Source organism: Psittacula echo (assembly GCF_963264785.1).
Source record: "Psittacula echo genome assembly, chromosome: 2".
Lineage (NCBI taxonomy): Eukaryota > Metazoa > Chordata > Aves > Psittaciformes > Psittacidae > Psittacula > Psittacula echo.
The window spans coordinates 141,969,773-141,994,846 of record NC_137737.1 but is presented as its reverse complement, the minus strand read 5'-3'; the positions used below and the strand labels follow the sequence as shown (position 1 = coordinate 141,994,846).

The following is a 25,074-nucleotide window of genomic DNA, read 5'->3' as shown; positions in this document are numbered from 1 at the left end:
CCCTGAGCAGATTCAGTGTCGTGCTTATTGCGACAGTACTGCTTTCAGCCGGGATGGAGTGTGGGCAGAATGAGCTCATGTCTGCTCAGAGTCCTGACAGAAAAAGCTTTCATCTCCCTGCAAAAAACATGCAGAAATTCTTAGACTGACCCTTATTTAATCTGGTATGCTTGTGGTTAATATCTCTGAAGTTTGTTACCAACTCGTTTGGTTGGGTTTTTTTTTCCTTTTTATCATGAACAGTTCTACTGGCAAGTGTTTCTTGAGCATGATTTTGGGAACTCTTTCTGTATTAATTCACTATATTTTCAGGAGAATACCAGTGATGAGGTATTTTCTGTGCGTTTGCTTCATTCATGCATCAAAAATTCAAGCATACTTGTGAGGCTTCTAAACAATTTCAGGAAGGGATCATCCCAGATTTTTCCAGAATCATTCATTGCATCAGTCTTTAAGACACTGTTGTTTTGTTGTGGTGGTTTTTTTTTTGGTTGGTTTTTTTTTTTTTTTTTTTTTGGAGGGGGAGGGGGGTTCCCTATCAAATGTAAACATGCTTGATTTTGCTATGACATTCTCTAAAGTAATGGTAACAAGAAGTGATATTATTCATTATTTGATCCACAGCAACGCAGTGGATGAGTTAGAGCACAAAGAAGTTCACTCCATGTCTAAAGAGCTACTAATTTACATAAACGTACAAACAGATAGCAACTTCGAACATCAGATCATGGAAATATTGTGGTATCTGATGCAGTGTACTTTTATTGTTTGTTTGGTCTGCAAAGTTTCAATATACCTTCTTTATTACCATGGAAGAATGAGGTACTCAATAACAATGGAAGCCTAATTAAAAAAAGATAACTGAGTGCCTGGTGCTATACAGAGTCTAGTTTCCAGTCTTTTCTTTAATCAGATACAACAGGCTGAAGTGTTTTCAATTTTAAATCAGTGCTCACCACACTTGACCCAAGTGCACGTGCAGTGTTTGTGTTCCATTTTCTTTTATTTAGTGTTATAATTCAATTGCACTAAAGTAAAACCGTTTTGTACCAATCTCAATGCCATTTGAACCAAAGAAGTCATTATTGTGAATCACAGCTCTTATAAGATCATGACCTGTGGTTTTAGGGGAAAAAAAGCATGTAAGACATTCTGATCCCTGTTAGCCTGGTCAGTGTGGCACCATCAAAGAACTTGGATCACAAATGGGTGACAGTCAGTGAACCTTTCACTCATATGTGACTGTTTATATGCCACAAAAGACACCAAGGGAATTGAAATATGTTTTAACAGTCTGTTTATATTTTTCTACAGAGGTCTTAGTGCCACATAACTCATTTTGGCATTTTTTAAACTTAATTTTGCATTAAGAAAACCAAGCAAACAGTGAAGCCAATATTTATTTTTCAAATAACTATAAACATTTCACAGAAACTCTCAGTACATCAGTCACTTCCAAAATTTGTTACCTTTTCCTAGATACATGCCCTTATAATGAAAGTCTAACTTTTGTATGATAATGGATATAAAGGAGAGAGGATAAGCGTAGCATGATGTACAATACATCCAATAATGAGTAAAATAATCAAGCCAGGTGTTTCAGGGGCTTAAACCTTTAATAAGAAAACTAATTTTCACATTGCTGGTGTGAATTATACTGGATGAGTAACTGATGCCTTTCCTTTGTCTTCCTCACTTCTTTCACATCCTCTTTCCCCTCACCTCATTTTTAATTTTTTTTTTTAGGGTACTTATGCCCTCATTTGGCAATGCACTTAGGCACCTTTTTTTTTAAGTTGTATTTTAAGCACATACTAAGTACTTTGCTGAGGTATGGCCACCAGAGCTCTCACTGAAGGTCAAGTCACTCTTGTTTCATTATCCTTGCACAGTCTGTAAGATGACATCAAAATGTAAGAAAAAAAACCCCCAAAATCAAACATTGTCAGAAAGAGACCACCTTGTCATTAATGCTACCTTACATTGTTTCTGTATCTGGAAATGACTGTGTTTCTTGTCATCTCCACAAAGACATCTCCAAAGTAATTTCCTGTTATCCCCACATCTTTAACATCCTTTACTTTTTACTGATGTCATGAGCCTGCATACACAGCTACTAGACTAAGCCCATTAATTTAAGTTGTAGAAATTCATAAATTGTGAACTGGCTTATTCATCAGGATTTAAAAGGCTGAAACATAGGCAAGAGAATGGAAATGCTAATTAATGTTTTGCTTTGAAAATAATGTCCCCCCAAAACACACCTGTATTTTTCTCTGGGATTCACCCAGAGGGAAGCACACATCTCTTGACACAAATCCCACCATAAATCTTGAAAATCTCATGCAGAACCCAAAGTATTTATTTTTTATTCATTATTTCTTTAAATCATAGTCTGCTGGCAGCTGCAAATTCATTCCATTCCAGCCACATTATAGCAACACTGTAGTATAATTTGAGAGGGTCATTAGGTCATTAACACTGGAAAAAATTCAAAACCAGAATCTTCAGATGCCCAAAGGAGCACAATTGTAAAAGAAGGTTGCACTGCCAGCACAGAATAGACAATAAAAAAAAAAAAAAAAAAAAAAAAAAAAAAAAAAAAAAAAAAAAAATTATGAAGAATTAACTGCAGACTATTTTCACTTCTGCCAATAATGATTCATTTCCTTAAATACAACCTTTTCAAAAAGAGAAAAAAAGCCCACCTTTAGACTGCTTTTAGCAGTCTAAAGACTAAAGTCTTTAGTCTAAAGTCTAAAGACTTTTTTTAGCCCACTTTTTAGACTGCTGGAGAATGTCCAAAGAAGGGCAACAAAGCTAGTGAATGGTTTAGTGTCTTATGGGGAGTCGCTGAGGGAACTGGAATTGTTTAGTGTGGAAAAAAGGAGGCTCCAGGGAGACTTTATTGCTCCCTAGGATGACTTGAAAGGAAGTTGTAGTGAGATGAGTGTTGGTCTTTTCTTCCAAGTAACAAGTGATAGGACAAGAGGAAATGGCCTCAAGTTGCACAAGAGGAGGTTTAGACTGGATATTAAGAAAAATTTCTTCTACAAAAGTACTGTCAAGCATTGGAACAAACTTCCCAGGAAAGTGGTGGAATCACCATTCCTGGAGGTATTTAAAAGAAATGTTGTTGTGGCACTTAAGGACATGGTTTAGTTGTAGGCTTGGCAGTGTAAGGCTAACAGTTGGACTTGATGGTCCTAAAGGTCTTTTCCAACCTAATGATTCTATGATTCTATGATATTTTAAACATGCCTTACACAGTTTCAAATAGCTGTTGTGCAAGTGAAAACATGGGGGGAAAGATTATTCAATCTAGATGTTACCTCCAATTGAATATTTAAATAACTTCTCAATGGTGATTACAGGTGACACCTCATTCAACATTCAATTTGAAAAAACAAAAAAATGTTCAGTACTCATATTTCGAGTCAGGAATTCTGTGAACCAGTGTATCTATCATTGTTTTGGGGTTTTTTAGCTCTCAGCCTTAGCCGTTACACACACAATACAAGCCTGCGTGAAGAAGGCATGATTATTAAATAGAATGACAGCATTTTACTTTCATTGTGAGAGTTGTAAATATTTCCATCAAGTGAATCGCAAAAGCTGTTTCCCTATAGGAGTCACTTTAACCTCAGTGACTATTTTGGAAGCGGTCATTTCAAGGACACTGTCCCGTTTGGTTTATGCAAAATCTTTGGAATCTGAAGACATTGTCTCAGGGCTGGTCCTTGGTTTTGCTCTTATATTTCAGCTTGTCTCTTATCTGATTCTTGCCACTTGCTTTTATAGCAAACTGAATATTTTGCTTTATTATATACTGTTGATGTGGATTTCCTGCAGGGCAGGCCTGCTTAAGGGTTACTTATCTCACTGCCTGATTTGTGACCTGAGATGTTATCATAACCATGGAACTTTAGAGAAACAGTCTAACATTAAAGAAGGAGCCAGTATCAGTTAAAAAAAAAAAATCACACCAATTTCTGTTCTGAAAGGTAATTTGAGTCCTTAGGATAGTGACTTGTTTCAGGTAGACTGTTTAGGTCTCTGCTAAACTGTACAAACATTTGACTGAACCTCCATAATTAAGAAAACAATGCTGATCCGGTATCCAGTTAAAATAAAATGCTAATAAAAAGCTATCTCCACTTAGAAAGTTATCTATATTGTTTGATAATTAAAAAAACCAAACCAAAACAACCAACCATAATCTATGGAATCTGAAGAATTAGGCATGTACAAAATTCATCCAGTTTAGTAACAAGTGACTTTCTAATGAAAAAAAGCTTACCTATGAATAAAACTCTAAATTTTTATGTAATAGAAAGTAAAACGTAATAGTTTCTTATTCCAGCACATGCAAAATAAGTATACATAATTGCTAACTTCAAAAACTATGCATTTTTTTTTAACAAAAATATTAGGGAATTAGGATTTTTAAACTCTATTTTGTAAAGGATATTTATAAATTAGTAACAGGCATCCTTAAATAGGTTTTACTGATATCATGGCTTCAAGCAAATACTGGGGAAAAAAAGAAAATGCAATTAGCTATATTTTCTCTTGCATCTTTGTAAATGGAAAAGAAATGCATTTAAACACTGTCTTCACAGGTTTTTCTTCAAATTGCAAGCAACAACATACAATAGAAAAGTTTTAATTATCAAGATTCATGAGTAGAGATGCACTTGTAGTACTTAACCTTCGTAAAGCAAAACTATAACTAATTTCAATCACAATTCCAGGATACTCTTTGAAAAGCAACAATCCAATTAAAAACCCCACCATAAAAAAAAAAAAAAAAAATCAAATCCCCAACACACACCCCAAAACACAATGATTATATACTGTTTAAACACATTGACTTCCAAACACTAACATGTCTCAGGGAGATTTATATAAATTTTTAACATAGGTCTACCTATGGTATTTGTAACTTTTATGGTTACTTATGCTTAATTAATTTCAATTAATTAAACTGTGTGATAAATATTTTACTATGGCCCATAAATGATATTTTTCAATGACATTGTGGTGTAACAAGAAGCTAGTATCTTTTCAGTAGTCATCAGGGTAAAAGTAAGCATGAACAGCATGCTGATATAGGAAATTTTACATTTCTATTTTATCTAAATGACTTAATTAGGATAATGTACATGACATATGACAGTGGGTAATTAATGTCACCCTCAGTACAACTAAAGCATAAATCCACTATTCAAATATATCTTCATGGAACTTCAAGCTCATTTTGGAATAACTATTAAGTTTAATTATACTGGAGTTGTGTGGGTCTTTTTTACTGGATTTTCAAAGAGGATTAATCAATTTACAGATAAATAGCATTTCAAACCGGTGTTCTCTGAACTTTTCTACTAGCTTCAATGGCCACAAAACAGATCCTTAGATAAAAACACAAACATTCACAAGGTTCAGCAGTTCAGTATAGATCATAGAATCATAGAATAGTTAGGGTGATGAGCAGAAGAAGATCTGATTATTTATATAAACCTTAGGAACTTTTAAAATATGAGTTTCTCTGGAGGGTCCCTGTATTTCTGTGCTGAAAAATCCCTTGAGAATGAATTTTGGCATTTCTGTTGTTGGCTTCAGCCAAACTGAGGAATTGTAGTGGAGAAGGGAAAAAAATATTTTTACATTTTACATTACATTTTATGTTAACCAAATTTCTCTAGCCTTGGCTTTGCCTGTGTTTTGGGCAAATGTTTAGACAAGTTCTAATTTTGTATTTTATTTTTTAAGAAGTTTGTTCATCTTCAATGTTATCAAAACAATTTTCATTATCATCTTCGTATATGCTCAGTGTTTATATGCCTGTCTAAAATATTGATCATCTGTAGTTATTTCAAGTTTGAAATTAATAGAGACCCTATACTTCTTGCATTAACGTATTATGTATCATATAGCCATCAATCAGGGCAAAAGTGGTAGTTTTGGTAGCAACAGGAAATCTTAGCATTTATATGGCTGGTGGGAGAGTGAGATTTTATTAATATTTTTCTGTAACAAGATTTTAAATACTCATTACTATAAAAAGTAATTAAGCTAACTGCTGAAAAGTTTAATTTCAGATTTTCATGAGAAAAAAATGGTGGTTGACTTTAGTTTAATAAGTATTGTGTTGAAAAAGAGTTTTAAGAGAAAATGGTGGTATCGGATTGATTTATCTCTTCAGTGCTCTGTTTGGTGAGAGTTTAGAGTAGAGGGAATTATTTCTGTTCAACACATCGTTGTGATAGTAGCCTTTAAATATGTTTCTGTCACTGTTAGCAGTAAAAACAGTGTTGCCGTATGTTTCCTCTCCATCACCACTATGTTACTGACATCAGACGCAAACCTAGCAGCTCACGCTGCCACAGTGACTGTTCTGTGGCTTCTGTAGCATGCATTTCAAGCAGTAGAAGCATATGTTTGCTTGTTCACTGTCCAGGATAAACATATTTTTAAACATTTTTGTAAGCTGTGACAAAGCGCCGTTTGTCTGCATGCAGTGATATGACAGGCTATTTGCCTTATGGTAGGAAAAATGTCTCAGACAGAAAATCTGGATGTCTTTTTAACTACCCCTGTTCACTATACTTGTTCCCAATGAGTACAGCTCTTCAGTCAATTATTAAAGAAATTTAATATAGAAGAAGAAAATTTGTTGTATTATTTGTTAAATTCACATTCAGTACAACAGCAAGGCTCACTAGACTACTGTGTAGTTTGCTGTAACGTGTAACTATGTTTCTTATTCATGACTAGGTTATGTTTACTTGTGCACTTTCCAGAATAAACATATTTTTCTCCTTTCACCTGTCAGGTATGCATGGTTCAAACAGAAGCTAAAATTAGCACAAGTTCTTACAGAGAAAACAAGCTTTTCTGTTAGCAGTGTGCCATCCCAGGGAAGGATCTCTCTTCTGCGTAGTGTTTATTGACCCATAGACAGGCTGTACTGAAACCATTCTAAAGGAAAATTGGTCATATGCATTTATTATTCTATTATTTATTACTGTTTTACCTTTAAAATTGGAAGCTATGTGTTCTTACTCTGGATGTATTAAGTGAATATTTTTTTATTGGGCACATTTCACTTGTCTCAACAGGAGAATGCACATAGTTGCAGTAATGTCAAATTTAATAATTACAGCACTGAGACATTGCTACAGAGCAGCAAAGAAATACAGAGGTCATCTCATCTTACACTTTTCTAACAAATTGTGAAACAAAATCATTTTCATGTGCTGGCAGCAAGAATACTAAGAGCCAAATTAAAAATCTGTTCAAGTTGTCAGAGCTACTTACTGTGTTGTTTGGGGTTGTATTTTTTTTAACATTTTTCAGAACCACCATACCTACTGTTTGCAGAGTTACAAACTCTATTAAGAATACAATAAAATTAAATAAAAAGTGCGAGATTTTCCCACACACATTGTTTCTCAAGTTTGGACTGAAGTTAGGAGTGGGAAAAAATGAATATTGTTAGATTTTTATGGTTTCTATCACAGGTTTTCCCAGTGAGATGCTAACTCTGACATTCCACTTCTTCTCTTTGGTACTTTTACATCACTCCTTCAAGGATGAACAATGATAAAGGTGGTGAATTGTTCTTGTAACTTGGATAAGTGGTTTAGCAACAGCTTGAAATTTTGAGAGTAGTGGTGACTAAGTTTTCATCATCTTCCACTCTATTTAGTTTCTTCAATTTCTCCAAAGTATTTTCCTTTCTTTCAGAGTGCTTTCTGATTGACTTCTAATGATTACTTTACTTTCCTCATCTGGTGTTACGTTCTTGTTAGTTAACCAATCTTGATTTATGATAAAATACTGGGGTTTGGTTTAATTTTGTTTGTTTTCATAAGGAGAGCATGCATGGCCCCAGTGAAATCTAGATAAAACGTTTTTCCCTGAAAAAGTATGTCATGTTTAAGAAGAATCTTTATTTCCTAACAAAGAAAAAAGAATGCAAATGGGTGTCCAGGCAATCTAGCTTTTATCTGAACAAAAGCACTATGATGCCTTCTACTCTGCAACCCAGTTAAAGCAGTTCAAACTCACAGGGATCTGCCCACTCACTGCAGATGGCTCATACTTTATCTCCAACAAAGAGATGATCTTTCCACTGATCTTTCCACTGAATCTGCAAATTAGCACACACAAGGGAAGTTTCTTTTTATGCTTTAGTGGGAGTATTAAATTTTGAAAAAATTGAATACCAGGGCTAGGCTTCCCAGACAGTTACTGCATTATGGTTAGTTCTGCGTTTAACAGGATTTTGGCAGACATTGCAGCCTCAACCTCAGTGAGAAGAGTTTTTCTCTAGAGTGATTATTTAAATTTGTCTCCTGTCCACAACACAATATCTATCATTAAATATTTGGAAGATGTTTATTACAGAGGTGCTTTTGCTACTCAGGGGCAACTGTTACTATTGGGAGACTTCATGCTACTTTGTAATATGTTCAGGAAAAGGCACATTGGGAAACTTTACAAGGAGCCAACTACATTTAATATTAATTCAGTAGAAATTATATTTTATTCATTGATAAACAAATAATTTTGCATGACCAAATAAACAATAAAAACATTTTCTGAGAAAAAAGAAATCTGAACTTAAAATAGAAAATAGAGCTGCTATCTTGTTTTGAGTGTGTTTAGGTGTTTTTTTTTTTTTTTTTTTTTTTTTTTTTGGGTGGGGGGGGTGTTATTACTTAATGTTATTACAGTTAATGTCTGGAATTAAAAGAGTAACCTGAGGAAAATCTCTTACTGGTTTCTCCTAAATGGTTACAATTCAGTGGGCTTTGGTTCACAAAGGGACTGGATCACCTAAATATCATTACAAATGGGATGTGGTTGACTAAGACAGTAATTCATAAAACTCTACCAAATTCAGCATCTTTAGGAGTGAGTTTCATTTCACAAACTGAAGCTATCTAAAATTTAGATGCAAATGTGCACCAGATGGAAGATGCAAGTTAAAAAGTTAAAGCCTTCTTCAACCTCAGAAATTTCAAAACTAGAGAACAAAATAATGGCAGTCATATGAGTTTTATAGCAAAGATGCCTTTCGCATGCTGAACATGGAGGACAGTCAGTGGGAGCTTGTATTTGTTCACAGGTATCTGTGTTGACATATTGTCACACACCAGGTGGAAGTGATGAGCAATGGGTTAGAAGAAGGGCTGAGATGTAGGTGCCCTCTTCTCCTATTGAAGTTATGAAAGAATGGAAATACAGTGAAGAGACGGTTTAGAATAGGAAAATCTCGTTATAGGTTTCTAATCCTCATGCATCCATTTTACTCAATGACCCTTTCAGTCAAAATTAACAACCCTTCCCTTGAGGAAAGATCAGATTTTGGGATTCCTTCCTGCCAGCCATGTGGAATGATCAGGGAGGGACATTTTAGTCTGCAGAGAGAGAGACAAAATGAGGTGGGAATTTGGAGGCAGCATTTCCTAAAGGCAAGCTTTGATGTGTCCCTCTCCGTTCATCACACTGAATATTTTAAATCCTACTTCAAGACTCCTGTTTCTCTCTATTTAATGGTTAAAAATCTTACACCATTACACGTGTTTATGAATTGCAGTCATGGAGATTTGTGCTCAAATTTTTAGCACTGTCGTAATGATATGATTTGATCTTATCTCATTAAAATACTTAACTGTATGCACACTGAGGTAGTTAAGATGGTACTTTACATCTTCTAATGATGATTATTAATGTTTGCAGTAAGCTAGTATGATTTTTTTATTTACAGACAAAGTATGCATTGCTCACTAACAAAGCTGGATATAAATTCTTGACTATTTCCGTGAGGGACTGCTGTAGATGAAGGACTGAGTGACCTTTAACGACTAACAGAAAAAATTTAGAGAAAAAAGTAGCAAACATTAAATTCTGGGAATCCTACAGACCTCTTATTAGTTCTAGCAAAAATAAATAAATAAATTTAAATTCTAAGATCAGGTGCTTTATATGCAAACATTGAAGCAGAAACCATATCCTACACTTTTAATAATATTTAGCACACAACTTTTTCATCTGGATTTATGATTGTACTTATTTCTTAGATATTCTAATATCTCATTCTGTCTATTGCAATCTTCATAACTGCATGCTTCAGAAAAATACAGGTGTTTTTATAATTTATTTAGAAGTATATTTGGTTCATCTGTTAAGTTCATCAAACAGCATGTGAACACAGCTAAATTGTATATATTTGAAAGAATAATTCCAGGTGATGTAATCACTTCAAAAGGAAAAATTTCTGGTGTATATTTGAAATGTCTTTTCAGGCTGCCCCGCACTTTTTTATATAATATTTTTAGAACTACTCTTTCTACACAATATACCTTTGGTTTCAAGGGACTCCAGATAGTCAAGTTATGTCACACAATAGAAATGGTAAAAAGCAAAACATGTTTAAGAGAGTTCTTCCTCACCATCTGTGTGTATAGATCCCAAGCTTCCATTGCTATAATATCACATACAAAAAAATTCAGAGAGAATTTCTAAAAAATACCCGTGCAAGATGAAAGGTAACAGTTGCAATTTTTTTAAAATGTGCTATTTTTTCTTTGCACATCAACTAGGAAAGCTATTGGTCTCTAAGTGAATGCTGTCAGTTGCTGTTCCTCATAGTGATTTTTGAATTTCATAAATATGTCATCAGAATCCTCAAAACTTACTATATGCATTACCCCTACTAACTCATAATTTACTTGCTAATGCTTAGCTGTTGCGGTTTTAATTCCACTGTATACAGATAAAGTAGATATGTTCTTCTCACTTATTTGAGCATGAATTTACTTTTCCTGCTTAATTTGTAAATCTGAGCAGTATTTCCACTGCTTTCCTCTATCTTCAGAGTTTCCCTGCTACGTGCAAATAGGAAGACAGGAGATGTAGTCCTGAAACTGCTCCTGGACTTTTGGCTAGAAGGAGTTGCCTTTTATTTTGAACATCCTTTCGTTTATCTCATTCAAGAACCATCAAGAAGAACTCTATCGTGAATCACCATCTTTTCTAAGGGAGAGAAATTATATCCTAGTAGTTATTCAGAGTTTATTTTTAAAGGTTCAATCCTACTATTCTGAATCTGAGAATACTGAAAAAATAGCTAAGTCTAGACTGGTAAGATATCTACTGCTTCCTGGGAGCTACCAGACATCCTATCTCAAGCCAGGCTAGTTCAGAGCCATGTAGCTTGAACTGAAGCTCAGAAAGAAAACAACTGACTGCTTCAAGACCAACTTTGCAGTACCATTTTTTTCCTAATTGTTGGGCAATGCTAATTCACGGAGAAAGGCCCAGACAAGAGAATTTCACCCTATGATTCTTCTGTACACTCTGTAGTATGCAAAGCCTAATAGAGTTTAGAGCTAAGCTAAGCTTTATCCTTTTGAAGTCACTGGAGACCTACCAGACAAATGGTGTTGAGGGAAATTCAAATGTAGCTGGCAAAATCTAAGTCTGTGCTGAGTGGAATCTATAAAATATGAGGACAGGAGTATGAGCTTGTAAATAAATCTAATGCCTCAACCCTTTGGGAAAAATATTGCACACTAAGTATTATGAATTTCTTTATTGTTTTGTTACATGGTATGAATTTTTTTATTGGACTAAGTGGGGTTTATAGTGTTTGTTAATAAAATGATCTGGCTAGAATTGTCTTTCTGATTTAAGTAAACAGCATTTGCTTTTTATACTGACTTTATGAGACTTCTGTGAGCTCTGGTGTTGCTGATATAGTGAGGATGTATGGCCACTTAAAATCAGATTGTAGATATCATGTGACAAGGGAATTTTTCTGTCAACACAAACTCAGGAAAGTTTATTTTGTTCTGCAAAAAATTAGGCACAGCTTGCAAAACAAGGCAAAAGTCCAATGAATGAAGATGGGATCAATTCCATCTTCTCTTTTGTATGGAACAAAGAAATGAACATGAGCAAGAAAGATCTTAGAGAAATCTTGTCTAAAACAATTATCCTTTGATAGAATAACACAGTAATTACGGGCTAATTGCCATTGTGATTGAACAATAGAGTAACGCAATGACCCTCCTAAATACCTGTTCCTAGGTTGTTCCCTGTTAAATTTCTACGAATCTTCATGACCTTTTATTGAGGTTCACACTTTGCCTTATTCATTTTTGTGCTACCCAAATGTCTTTGATTATCCATGGTATTCATATTTAATCCAAGAATTTTTATATGAGTATGCACACGTTCTTATTTATACATAAAATTTACTCTTAGGATTAAGTCCAATGATATTTAACTATCAGGCTCAGATCAAGTGACATGCAAGATTAAAATCAAAGTAGGCAGTGTAACTACATTGGAAGAGTAGCCCTGACAGTTCTCTTAATACTTTTTTTTTGTTTTAACATGCTCATTCTTAGCATCTATGGTTTCCATTGTTAGAGAAAGGACATATAGGACGAATTTTGTTAAAAATTAGGTGATGTTTAAGGCAGTATGAAAGTGTGAATCTCAGACTCTCTAGAGCTCAAGTGCTGGTTTTGTGCATTCATATATTGAGACAGCTTAGTAACCTCATGGGGATGTTCAGAAGAGTCTTTTCTGTAAAAAGTTTCCACAATACAGTTAATCAAAAGCTGCTATATGTGCTATGTGCTCCTTCTCCTCCCTTTTATAAGCCGGGCTCCAAACCCAAAGTTATGTGGGAGAATAAGGTTTTATTTAAATCTCAGAAAAAACATCAATGTCTTGTCAGGTAGACATTCCTGTCTCCTTCCTACATGTGAAGCTATTACAGCAAAGGATACCTTCATCTTCCAGCAATGTTTTATGAAAAAAACCAAGAGCATACTGGTCAGATGTCTGATGTAGGTAGCTATGTACAGGAGTAGTTTTTACTGTGAGCATGTCTGCTAGTGATATCTGTCTCATAGAGCTTCTAAAGCCTTTCATCTGCTCTCCTTTGCTCTCCCCTTCTCTCCTGTCTTATCCTGTTATCTTGTGCATGTGAACTGTTGCTGTAGTTGTGAACTTGGGTCAGATGTGATCAGGTCCCCCATGTTTCGTTGCTGAGACAGAGGTACTCCATTCACCATCTCTGCAGCTGGCACGCTTGGCTTTCAGCGTTATAGCATTGGGCACTAGAAATGTTCTCGTACTTGCTGGGGCTGGGCTCAGGCTCCTAGCTCATGGTTGTGGTTTCAACTAGTTGACAAAACTCCTTAAGAAAAGGGATATTTAGCATTGCAATTCATGAAGACTTTTGTGGCTTGAACTCTTAAGTTATTCTCCATCAGTCAGAGATGGCTTTGGCAGAAGAGGGTTGCTGGCTTGTGCTGTAACTGGTGAAATTAAAAATTCTGAAACTGTTGAAATCGAGCCCAGGGATTAATATCGGTGGCTGCTGTTAACTGGAAGTGCTGTTTCTGTGCCACAGTAAAGAGACCAGCTACCCAAATACTCGGTTATCCTGTCAATGTATTACAGATCTCTTGACACCTCTCTTCATTCTCTTTTCAGGCTCTTGACTCCCTCCACTTTGCTGCATTTTCTGTTGCAAATTTCTTGTGCTCAGTTCTGCTCTGTGGCAGTGACAATGTGCTACTATGGATACACTGAAACCCCCAGAATGTTCCCATTTTACACCTGAAACAAAGACACTGAGTCACAATGCAAGACATTTGTGCATTTTCTGAGTGCACTTTATGCAAGGCCTGGATATTTTATTTTTCTTTTTGCCAACACTGATTGTTTGTTTTCTTTTGCTCTTTCAGGCTTTATTTAAAAGGCCACAGTGGGACAGCTGGAAAACAGAGTAGCCTGATTTTACATGGTGCTGAATTCAGTACAAAAGACGCTGACAATGACAACTGCATGTGTAAATGTGCTCTCATGTTGACTGGAGGTGAGTACAACTCTGAAAATATGTGATACATTGATAAGAATCTACTCTGTTTTCCTAAATCAACCATGGATGAAGTTGCACTCACAGATGTGTAAGTACTGTGTGAAAATTCCTTTTATTATTATTACTTCTACTCTTTTCTGTATATGTACTGTGGTAGTGCCAATGCCTCAAGATTCCTATCAGCAGCGAAGGGATTACTCAAAGATGCAGTTAGCGTACTTCTGCACTTAACAATTTCAAGTGTGAAAGCATAAGCTATTGTTGAGGCAAGAAAGGCAAAGTAAGAGAGAAGTTAAGAGATGAAGAAGAGGGAAGAAACTTTGTGAGAAGTAGGAGAATTAGCCAGAAAAAGAATGCAAGGAAATGGCTGTTAGAAAGTAAAGTTTAAAAACAATCAGAATCTGGATTTGCAATATATTATCTACCTCACTTAGGGATGTGATTCTGTTATTGGAATAATTATAATGAGTCAGCTTTCTGTCTTATATGTGTGTAATACATATGTTTATATAAACCTAATTAATGCAATGGCCAAATAACTCACCTGTGAAATACTGGACCTGCAACACCTTGCTCAAATTGTGGCACATAGCTGTTCTGAAAGATTTAAGACAGTATCCTTAGTGAGCTCAGTTGAACTGTGGAGGGAAAGAAAGAAAAGTTCAGGTAGGGAAAACTCAGAGAAGTTATACTGAAACAGTTTAAAGCACCAGGACATGTATGGTGTATATAATTGATGTTTGTTCCCTCCAGTGCAGAGGAGGAATATCTGAGATGGTCAGCCCATACAGACACCTAAAGTTTTGCAAAAGAGTGAGAACTTTCCCTGGAAAATTCTGCTTATTCCTAATTCCTATATGGGTAAACTAATTTTTTTGTCTCCAGGACGCCACATTAAAGCAGAAAGATTAAATTGGGATTCTTTGGCTCATTAACTATATGACAAAAAAGCCCTTATTTTCACATCTGACCTTCTTCAGAGACTCTCCCTCAGTGATTTCTATCTTTTGTGTTAAAAAAACATATAGCATGCAAATTATTCTGTATTTTGGATTAGACTGCTGAACTGGTATTATTTGTGGTTACTGGCACTCAGACTTAATTCATCTCAGACCACATTCAGGAATATATGAGCCTCTAAAGCTATCATCTGCTAACAGAAGATAGTTTCCCATCACTGAGAATTTATATCAAATCAGAACCTATCTCCTCATTCTCTTTTGCCAATTGGAAATGACCCAGTTGGGAAAGTCTTCAAAGAGCCAATTTTTCAAACTTTCCTAACTTCCCTTAGTGATGTCTTATTAAATGTCAGCATGACAAACTTCTTCCAATAGACAGGTGATCAGATGTTACCTTTCCATTTCTATAAAAATAAGAGAAGCTAACCAGATAGTTCTAGAGGCAGATAACGGATAAGAACTCCGTGTTTATTTTAATTAAGATTGTTGAACTTTCCCTTTAGAGATCATGCTGAATTAAAGTCTTTTACTTCCAGGGCAGGCCAGAGTCTAGTGAGAAGCTTCTAAATGTGAGTTGTGTCTGTGCTGAAGTGCAGACTCATTCATGTACTCGAGCTGCCTGGAAATACCTCTGCTCCCAGATGGCTAATTCTGGGAGCTAAGGGTTGTGTTTATTTTCCTGCCCTGACTTCTGTGGCAGGTCAATGCCCTTCTAAGGTCAACCTGCTGTTGAACAACCATTCCACAAGGTTCACATATATTTTGCAGCAGCAGTCCTGTAAATCAACAGGAAAACCACATATTGGAACATACTAGTAGCAAATTAAAGGAATATAGAGGAAGGGAGAGAATTATCAAAGGCTGAGGAAACCACAAATAGAACAAAACACTGCAGAGTGAAAGGAGATTCAGCTAGCCTTTGGGGATAGATGAGTCTAGTCTTTTGGACTAGATTCTGAGCAGCAAGTCTTCTGGAGATAGGCTGTACAGCACTGAGTAATATGTAGTTCAAGAAAAACTTTACTCATGCTAGAATCCTCCCCCAACACTCTGCTTTTCTTTGCTCATTGAAATGACTTCCTCATACCTTGAAAAATATCAGACGTTTAATTAAATATCAAAACATTTGTTTAGTGAGTAGAGTTCAGTTTTGTTCCACAGACAATGACTAATTAAGAAAAGTAGCAATGATAACAGGTTTTGGAAAACCTCTTTTTTTTCCAAATGATACCAGACTCTGTTAGTTTTGGCAACGTCATAGAGAGCTTTTAATGATGAATGACATGAAATCTACAGGCAGGTTTCAAGCTATCTTGACAGTTTGGGTGAGCATGTTATCTCTATGAGGTGAACTGAATATATTTCTGTCAGAAATAAAGGCTGAGATAAGCTGAAGCTCAAGACTATGATATGGTTATAGTCAAGGCTGAAAATATAAATGTAAGGAAAACACACATTTCTCTCAGTGATCTTACTAGTTGTCAGTTTTATTTGGTCTATATCAAAACTATTATCCTCTTTTCTCCTTTATTTCCTCCTATCCCCCCCCGCCCCCGGCACACTCCCCAGAATAAGAAATAACTAAATACTGGGAAAATAATACAGTAACATCAATAAAATTGTGCGTGTGTTTCTTGTGCTTTCGCGAACCATGCTCCTTGACTCTATCTTAATGTTGTTTTAAGTAAATGACTTCAAAAGTACATGAATGAGCTGGATTCTTAGCCCCTGTGAACTACACATGGCAGTTAAATAATTTAGCTGCTTTTTTGTACCTTGAAAAATTTAAATTAAGCATGCTAGGTTTACTTTAATGGGAGACAAAATATATTTATTCAAATAATTACTTCATTTAAGCTTAATATTTGTCAAAACAGTAAAAAAAACCAATCCTATCATAAAAATATCTTTTAAGAAGTAGTACAATATCTCAGGCCAGTAAACTAATGAAAATGTTATATCCTCATAGCGTTGTTTTGGAGAGTACTCCAGTGAACTACATGCACAGCTTTTTTGCAAGAAATAGCATTTATAATGTAACAGACTGTCACCGGTATGAAACACTAATTAGATGTCCAAAGTGCTTCAGATAGATTTCCAACAGTAGAACATTTAACGTCTCTGGATCACATTCGTGGGCACAAGGCCAAGTTAGAACATCCTGCCAGGATACCACCTGTCAGCTGAGTCCCAGAAGTTGTTTGCGCAATGGTTTTCAGTCACTGGAAAGTGACTTATGGTGACTTGGCCCATAGTAAAAGAGCCTTAAGGTGATTTGTTTTGTGTTTGATTGGTTGCAGTCAAGGCATTTACCTGGTTTCAAGTCACAAATGAGAATGTTTCTAAACCTCTGATCCCTGAAATACTTTGACAAAGTGACAGGCAGACTTTCTGTATGTCTTTCTAGGGCTGAAGCAGCATAGAATTACTAAAATAACTTCTTTTATTTTACTGGAAGAAGAGGTCCATCCAGCTGCAATCTCCTGTCTCTGACAGCAGTCAGCAGCAGATGCCTTAGTTTGGGCTTGAGAACAATATAAATAGATGATACTTCCCTGGAGTATTTTCCCAGTATCCTTCGCATCTCAGGGACTTCCCAAGTCTGAGACAGTTCCCATGTATTTATTAATCCTCAATGGATTTCTCATCCATTAAGTGAGAATGCTCAATGACAATCCCAAACAGTGGAGCACTAATTGCTTATTGTTTCACTGCTTTTTTCTCCAAGTGCTGCACTTTATGAATCTCTGGCAAGAATGGTATGGAGAATTCTGGTCATCGCTTGGAGGGAATTTCTTGGCTGAATATAGAAATCTGTCTGTACATAATCCAATTAGAAAAAGCCACAGTTTCTTTTATATTTTGTTTGAAACCAAAACTTTTAAAGTAGCAACCTCAGCACACTTAAAGGTGTCCAGCTTGAACCCCTGTATATACTTCTACTTACATAAGCAAACATTGATTTTTAGGCTTTATGTATATTGTTGCTTCCAAACAAAGTTACTTTGAAAACACCATTCATGAATTATCATTTATTGGTGCAGAATGGACTCAGTCGGAGATCAATGTGATCAGACCAAAGTCATTTATTATAGAAAACTAACTCTTTATATAGTATTTCTTAAAGTTGTTTACACTAACTTGGCCCATTGTGATTGGATACATATCTTTAAGGCCCTTAACAACTAACATGTAATTGGTTAAGCACAGGTGTGAGAACCTGACCTTCAAAGTTTTCCAACAGTCCTCAATTTAGCAACTCAGTAAATTCCAGCTCCTTCTTATCTTGCTGGGATTCTCACTTCCAGTGCCTCACTCCCATCCTCCTTCACCTTTAGTTGTCCCTCGGTTCATGTTGAACTCCACGTAGGCACTTGATGATCTGGGTATGTGGCCATTCTTTGCCAGAAAATCATCCACAATTTATGTTGCCTAACATTTTAAATAGAGAAATATAACCACCATATGGATTACAAGTGAACAGAAATAAGTTTCATATTATTTTTACCTTATAAAAAGGTCCTTATAAATAGGACTATGTTATCCAATTGAATGAAAAGTTAATGCCTTTTCATCCTATGTCCTCCCAGCTAAATTCTGGTTTAATCTTCAGGATGTCAAGGTCCTTTCCAACCCTAACTATTCTATGATTCTATGTCAAGTACCAATTGCTAAATAACAGTCTGGTCAATCCAATACTCTAACAAATAAAAGAACATAGACCTGGAAATGGATTGCAGAGGTCATTTAGTCCCTCTCTAAGACAGACTCTTCTCTACCTATTTATTTCTTTTTGTTCATCTTCAAGATTTCTAATGATAGAAATTCATTCCCATAGTATAATCTGTTACTGAGTTTGGCTACACTTTATATAAGAAAACTTTGTTCGTTGGCTAAACCAATTCTCTGACAATTTACTTGTGATCCATCTTGTCTTCTCCTCGATCACTGGAAAGAATAGGCCATTCCTTTGAAGAGCTGCTTTTTTTTTAAGCAGTGTTTTTTATGAATTTGAGACTGCTGGCAATCTGTCCTTTGAATTCTGGACTAAACAACCCTTAGTCTTTCCTCCTATATTTTGGAAATTTTCCTTCTCTTTTGGACTCTATCCAGTGACTCCACATATAGCTTGAGGTGTCATCCAAAACTACACCCAGTCTTCTAGCTGAGAAGTTACGAATGAAAAGTCAAAGTATAACCATCTAACTTCTTTAAAGTACATTTCAACTTCTTGAAACGTTACATAAAATAAATTGTTATGTCTTCTGAACAATGAAGACTGTTTCAATATTTTTGCATTAGAAAGTATTACTGGCTGCGGTGCCAAACGCACTAAATTTTATGGACAAACCCAGAGGGTTAGAAATAAATCTGGCTTTTCATAGGATCCATTTATCTCATAAACCCAAACAAATGTACCATTGAAGCATACTCTGGATCTTATTGAATGGTTTATATTGATCTCACTGCATTTGGAGAGTACTGAGGAGAGAGAGCAGAGACGTGTGAAGAAAGGGTCTGACATCAAATGTGCAGTGTTTAGATGCCTATTCTTTTACTATTCTTTTACTTTTATGCTTTTGCTTCTTTTACTATGTATGCAACTAAGAATCTTTCATCAAACCTGAATGATCATTAACACATTCCAAGTGCATGTCAGATTTACAGTGCACTCATGAAATGATGAGCACTGGGCTACTAATGAAGAATTTTACATACATATATGCTTAATTACAATTAATATCACAAGCCAAAATGGAAAGATGTTAGCTTTGGCATACGAAAGCTTCTTCTATGTTGTTTTTACAAAGAAGATTTTATCATACAAAAATTATACTTGTGACTTCAGAAAACCATCATAAAAGATGGCTGCATACTTTTTCTTGTAATATCACTACTAATTTGAGCAATGCTCCTTCACTAGGTAAGGTGCGGGTTTTTTGCAAGAATTCATGCAAATTATCTCAATATACATTCATATTTGGCCAAAGATATAGTACAGGCAGGTCTGTGGAGCTGAAATATCTCGTCATAGGTGGTTTAAGCAGGCTGAAGCACTCAAAAAACATTTATTTAATTAAAAGAGCTGACATGAAATGTAACAACTTCCCAGCAGTAATAGCAGCATTGACTAAAGACCAAATAAGACACCATAAAGTGTGAGCATGCCTTAGCTGGTCCAGAAGAGTAGCTCTCCACAGTGAAGATTCAAGTTTATTTGTAGATGAACTTTCAAAGAACTTATCAAGGTATTAGCTAAATTATTTTTTGTTTGGACAATGTACTTCATGACCTAAGGATGTTTATTACAAACAGAGACAGTAATGCTGCTTGTACTACACAAATTATTACAGGTGGACTAACCTCAAAAGACTGAATCAACCCTCAGTTCAAATAAGAAATTAGTGATTTTGTGATCACAACATCTTGACAAAACTACCTATGTTTCTGAATAAAAACACTCAACCTTCTCATGAAAACCTCCTCTTTCCCACTTCATTAGTCACTTTAAAATCTTGCTTCCATCACTGTTTCTCATAATGCCCATGCTTCATGAGTCATCTTGCTCAAATCAAATATCCCATGGAAATTATTGCCAAAGGTTATCATCTTCAAGGTTAAAATCTTACTGCCATTCAGAGAAGACTTGATATTTATTTCGGGAAACCATTACCTTGTAGTGACGTATAAACAAGATTCTTCATGGGAGAAAAATCCCATGAACTTCAAGGAATGAGTCAACATTTAGCTACTGGGAATCTTTCCTCATGGCTCTGGAGCTGCTTTATTTGGTGTTTTCTCCAATGGCATTGCTGCAGGTATCTCTTTCAGAAACCTCTATTTAAGTTCCCCCATTTACAGCTACCAAGTCACTGTTTCCATTCCTCTTTCCCACTATATACAAGGTGTCTGAAAAATTACTTTCTTTATATCCATTCAAAGATACAGATTTTGATGCCGAACCATGCAGTAGGAAGCCTTCTGATAATCTGAGGCCCTATGGGGAATGAGGAGCTTTAAGAGGACTGCAGGGGAGGATGGAGAGAAATAACTATATAGAAAGAACAAAGAAACAAGCAAAAAACTTACAAAAACTTACAAAAAGAAAGACAGAGAGAAAGTAAACCAAACATTTAGTGTAACATTAGGAAGTATTTAAAAAAAAAATCATACAATCTTACTAGTAAGAATAATGCTCATTAAAACACATTTTGAAAGAAAACTGTAATGAGAGATTTGAGCAAATCCTCACACAAGTTTTGCAAAATTCTGTGTTTCTTCACCTGATTCCACTTTTAACAGAGATTTTGTAAAGGACAGCTTAAAATCTTCATCCTAAAAAGGCCATTTTTACATCCATTGCTTTTCCTTTAAGATGAAATGGTAACTAGCAAAGCTTGCCATGTTTTCACATCCCAACACCATAAACAGAACTCATCTGCATCTGTGTTCCAACTTTGAAAAATGAGGATTACATTTTCCCTGTTTAGCTTCGTCTGAAGTTTCTATAAGATCATACTGTGGTTGCAGTAAAACATCAGCTGTAAGACTTTCTCTTTGTTTATTGCCCCCTTAGGTAAAACATTGTAATCAAAGAGAGGTCAATTGTATCAAAATAGAAGTTTGCCAGAATTTATCTGGCATAAATTCTTCCCTTAAGATTTTATTATGAAGTGTTACTTCTGAAAAAAGCCCACTAAGTATTATCCAAAATCTAAGAAATTACAAGACTAGAAACATAAATTACACGGATCTGAATACAAAGGACAGAGTAAGCGCTGGATCACAGCTAATCACGGTCAGTATCAGATCAGTAGTAGTAAAGCATAGTTTAAAATGCATTTATACAATGCATTCATTATAGGTAGATACAAGGCTAACCACTGTATATGATGAAATTGGATGATTTGCAAGGGCAGTGCACATTGTCCAAAAGGAACTTCTAACAATTTAAATCCTTTTCCAGAAGTCAGAGTAGGAAACATGCTGAAAATTTAGAATCCTGTGTTTCAGTCCACTGTGACGCTTGCAGCTTTCAGTAGGCACTTACTAGATGAGTTTATCGCTACCCGTAGTGCTTGAAAAAGGTTTGCAGGAGGTCTTGGGAATATTACAGTACTGTGATGTGCAGGCTGAAATAACTGTTGAAAATAAAGTGGCATTTAAAAACCAAAAGCAAAAGTCACCATCCAATCTTTATATATTGCCTCCATACATGGATGTAAATGTTCAGTACAGCCATATTACATGGAAAGATACACAAGACCTGTGCTAAAGATTTACAGACATAGGTCTTACTATGGAGAAACAAAAAAACCCTAAAAAGCAACCCACCAGCCAAATAAGAAAAAATACCTCCCCAAACTCAGCAGAAATCTTTCTTGACAAATAGAGGTTAATATACTTTTGACATTGAGAATATTAGCTTTTTGCAGTGTGGGGACTCATTCTGTCTTCCTTAGTCTAAACTAAGCATCTTTCCGTTACATTATGTAGATAACCTGTCAGCTGTTGGAGAGAAAATTCTATTCCCATCAAGATATACAACAAATCTCCCACTACTGTCCATGGAGTTAGTGTGTCACCTAGTTTATCTTTGTCAGTTTGTGCCCTGTAATATTGGTGTTGCCAAGTTTCACGTTATTTGGAGTTTTCCTTAAAACTTCCATGGCAGTCCAAAATTCACCTTAATAAGAAAAGATTTTGGGGATGTAAGCAAGAGAGTTGTCTGATTAATTTAATTTTAAATTTAAAGCAACAATTCAAAATAGATTTGAAGACTCACTCTCTTTTTCATCACTCACTCCGTTTTCTCCATTGGTTAAAGACATATATGCATGTTTTTACTGCAGAAGTCTAAAGGTGAGATGACTTATTTGCATACAGTTTGCGACCAAAGCTACACTTCTAGTAAGTCTGGGTTTTCTGCATTCAGTCATACAAATGGTAACAAGACCTCTGTCCTTGTTAGTAATATTCACAAGTACTTGGCAAATATTTCTGGTTTATTTTCAGTGCTGTGTTGACAGAGCACTCACAAAGGTGGAGGTATGGCTTTACATGTATTTTTTCTGGCAGAAAACTCTGTTTGAAAAGTTCCTGAACTGCTACATTTCTTTTTTATCCTAACTTCTCAATTTAATACTCATTCAGTTGTGCCAAAACAACAGTTCACTGGGCCATTCTGTAAAAACCAGATTGCTGGTTTGCTCTCTGAAAGCAAAGTTCTGGTCTTTTTTCTAAATCTCTGCCACCTCACTTTTCAGAATAGTCTTACAATGCAGCTGGAGTAGTGAACTAGAATTACAGCCATCTGGGCAAGACATTTTTGCTCTGTCTTTCCAGTGGAATAAAATATATGCTACAGCACACGGAATTCAAAGGGTTAATGAATAGGAAGCCACATCTTGGAGGTGGCACAAAATGCAATTAGTGGCTTTCTAAGCCTAAATTTGATATCAACCAGTAACATTTTTAGTATTTTTTTGTAGTCAGTGGTGTTAAAGTAACTAGTAATTTTCTGCTACCTGTAGGCACATAAATAAATAATGTCTGCAAACCCCTTAAAAAAATATAAAAATGAATAAGCATTTGTTAGTTTTCTAGGTGCCAGGTGAGAACTTGCTCAGGGGCTTTGCAGAGAAGTGAACAAATCTCAAATGAACCTGTGCAAGGACCCTCCTGATGCTGCTGATGCAAAAGTGTTTGTCACATTTCAAGATCAAGATTAAGAAGCTCAAGATTTAATACAGATTTTCATATCTAAAATGATAAGATTGAGGAGAGAATGTCACTGTTCTGGCTCAAAATGTACCTGCAGTGAATATATCTTGATTGAAATTGGCCATACTGTCACCTAGATGCATGCACACTCAGGTAGTCATCTAAACCATCTGTCCATGCACACAGGTATTCTGACTAACTGTCACCACCCTACAGTATTATATTTGTCTTCTTCACTTAGTCCTTCCATTCATTTCCTGAGTCTTGTTTGTAAATTTATCAGAAGTCTTAAAGAGTCTACCTGTTTCCTTGTACACCACTGTGAATACAGATTATCTATTGCTATAGTACTGTAATTACTATAAGAGGGCAGCACCACCGCACTCCTAAACCATGTTTGCTAAGCACATCTGACCTGAGAGAATAAGAAAACTGAGCAATTGAACAATCACAGTTACAGCAATAGAAAAGAATTGGTAAATAAAATTGAATCATGCTTATACTTAAAATAACCAAACAAGTGAAATTATGCAAAAATACTTACAAGTTATAGTCTTTCTCTGAGGTTTACATTAGATGGATGAACTGTAGTACTGTTTAAACAAGAGAAGCAGTTTATTTGTCTTTGTGGTTCTTGCTTTTGTTTCACATGCTGCATATAAAACAAGAATGAGTTAGGACTTAGATACTTTTCCAACTCTGTAAGTACAAGTTCATTCTCCAGCACCACTGATTATAGGATGGCACAGAAGGGCAAAAAAAGAAAACATTCATATATCTTCTCCACTGCCACACTAGGAGTATTAATGAGTCTGGGAACACTAGAATGTGATAAGCAGCTAAACCTATTAAATAAAATAAAAATACTTAATGCACTGGTAGTTTAATCATTTGTTTTAATGTTTTCAGGGTGGTGGTTTGATGCCTGTGGTCCCTCCAATCTCAATGGAATGTTCTATACAGCTGGGCAAAACCACGGAAAGCTCAATGGCATCAAGTGGCACTACTTCAAAGGCCCCAGCTACTCCTTGCGCTCCACCACCATGATGATTCGGCCCTTGGATTTTTAAAGGCATTTGGTGGTGAATCCCAGAACAAACCAGGATGACACTGCCCTCAGCAGCACCACTATCACAGGTTGAAGGTAAAAGGTGAAGGTCTTGAAAGCAACATGTAGGGATGATGAAAAATTGCTTCATTATCACCCTATAACCTGCAAAAACTCTTCAAGTCACCCCAGAAAAACTCCCCCATTTTGATGACCGGGGAGACTTGGTTTAGAAGAAGGTGGCTGTAATGATTTTCCAGAGAACACCTGGATCTGTTTATTTGGCCCAAACCTGGTGCTTGTCAGCAGATATAATTTTTTTTTTCTTCTTTTTTTAAAAAAAAGATGCAAAAGTGCACAAGATTATTCAGCAACAGCTTCAGAATTTGAAGAACTGAAATATACCAACTACAGTTTATTGCGTAGAA

General features: G+C 35.7%; 1 protein-coding gene across 1 annotated transcript in view; it reads left to right on the top strand.

The window, feature by feature from the left end:
• The window catches only part of ANGPT1 (angiopoietin 1), a gene marked incomplete at both ends in the record, with an annotated part of 161,785 nt that extends 137,117 nt beyond the window's left edge, over positions 1-24,668 (top strand). The window contains 2 exons of the mRNA XM_080639609.1: positions 13,779-13,909; positions 24,508-24,668. Coding sequence (XP_080495735.1) covers positions 13,779-13,909; positions 24,508-24,668 — 292 coding nt within the window. The remainder of the gene's footprint in view (positions 1-13,778; positions 13,910-24,507) is intronic.
• Positions 24,669-25,074: the final 406 nt, after the last annotated feature.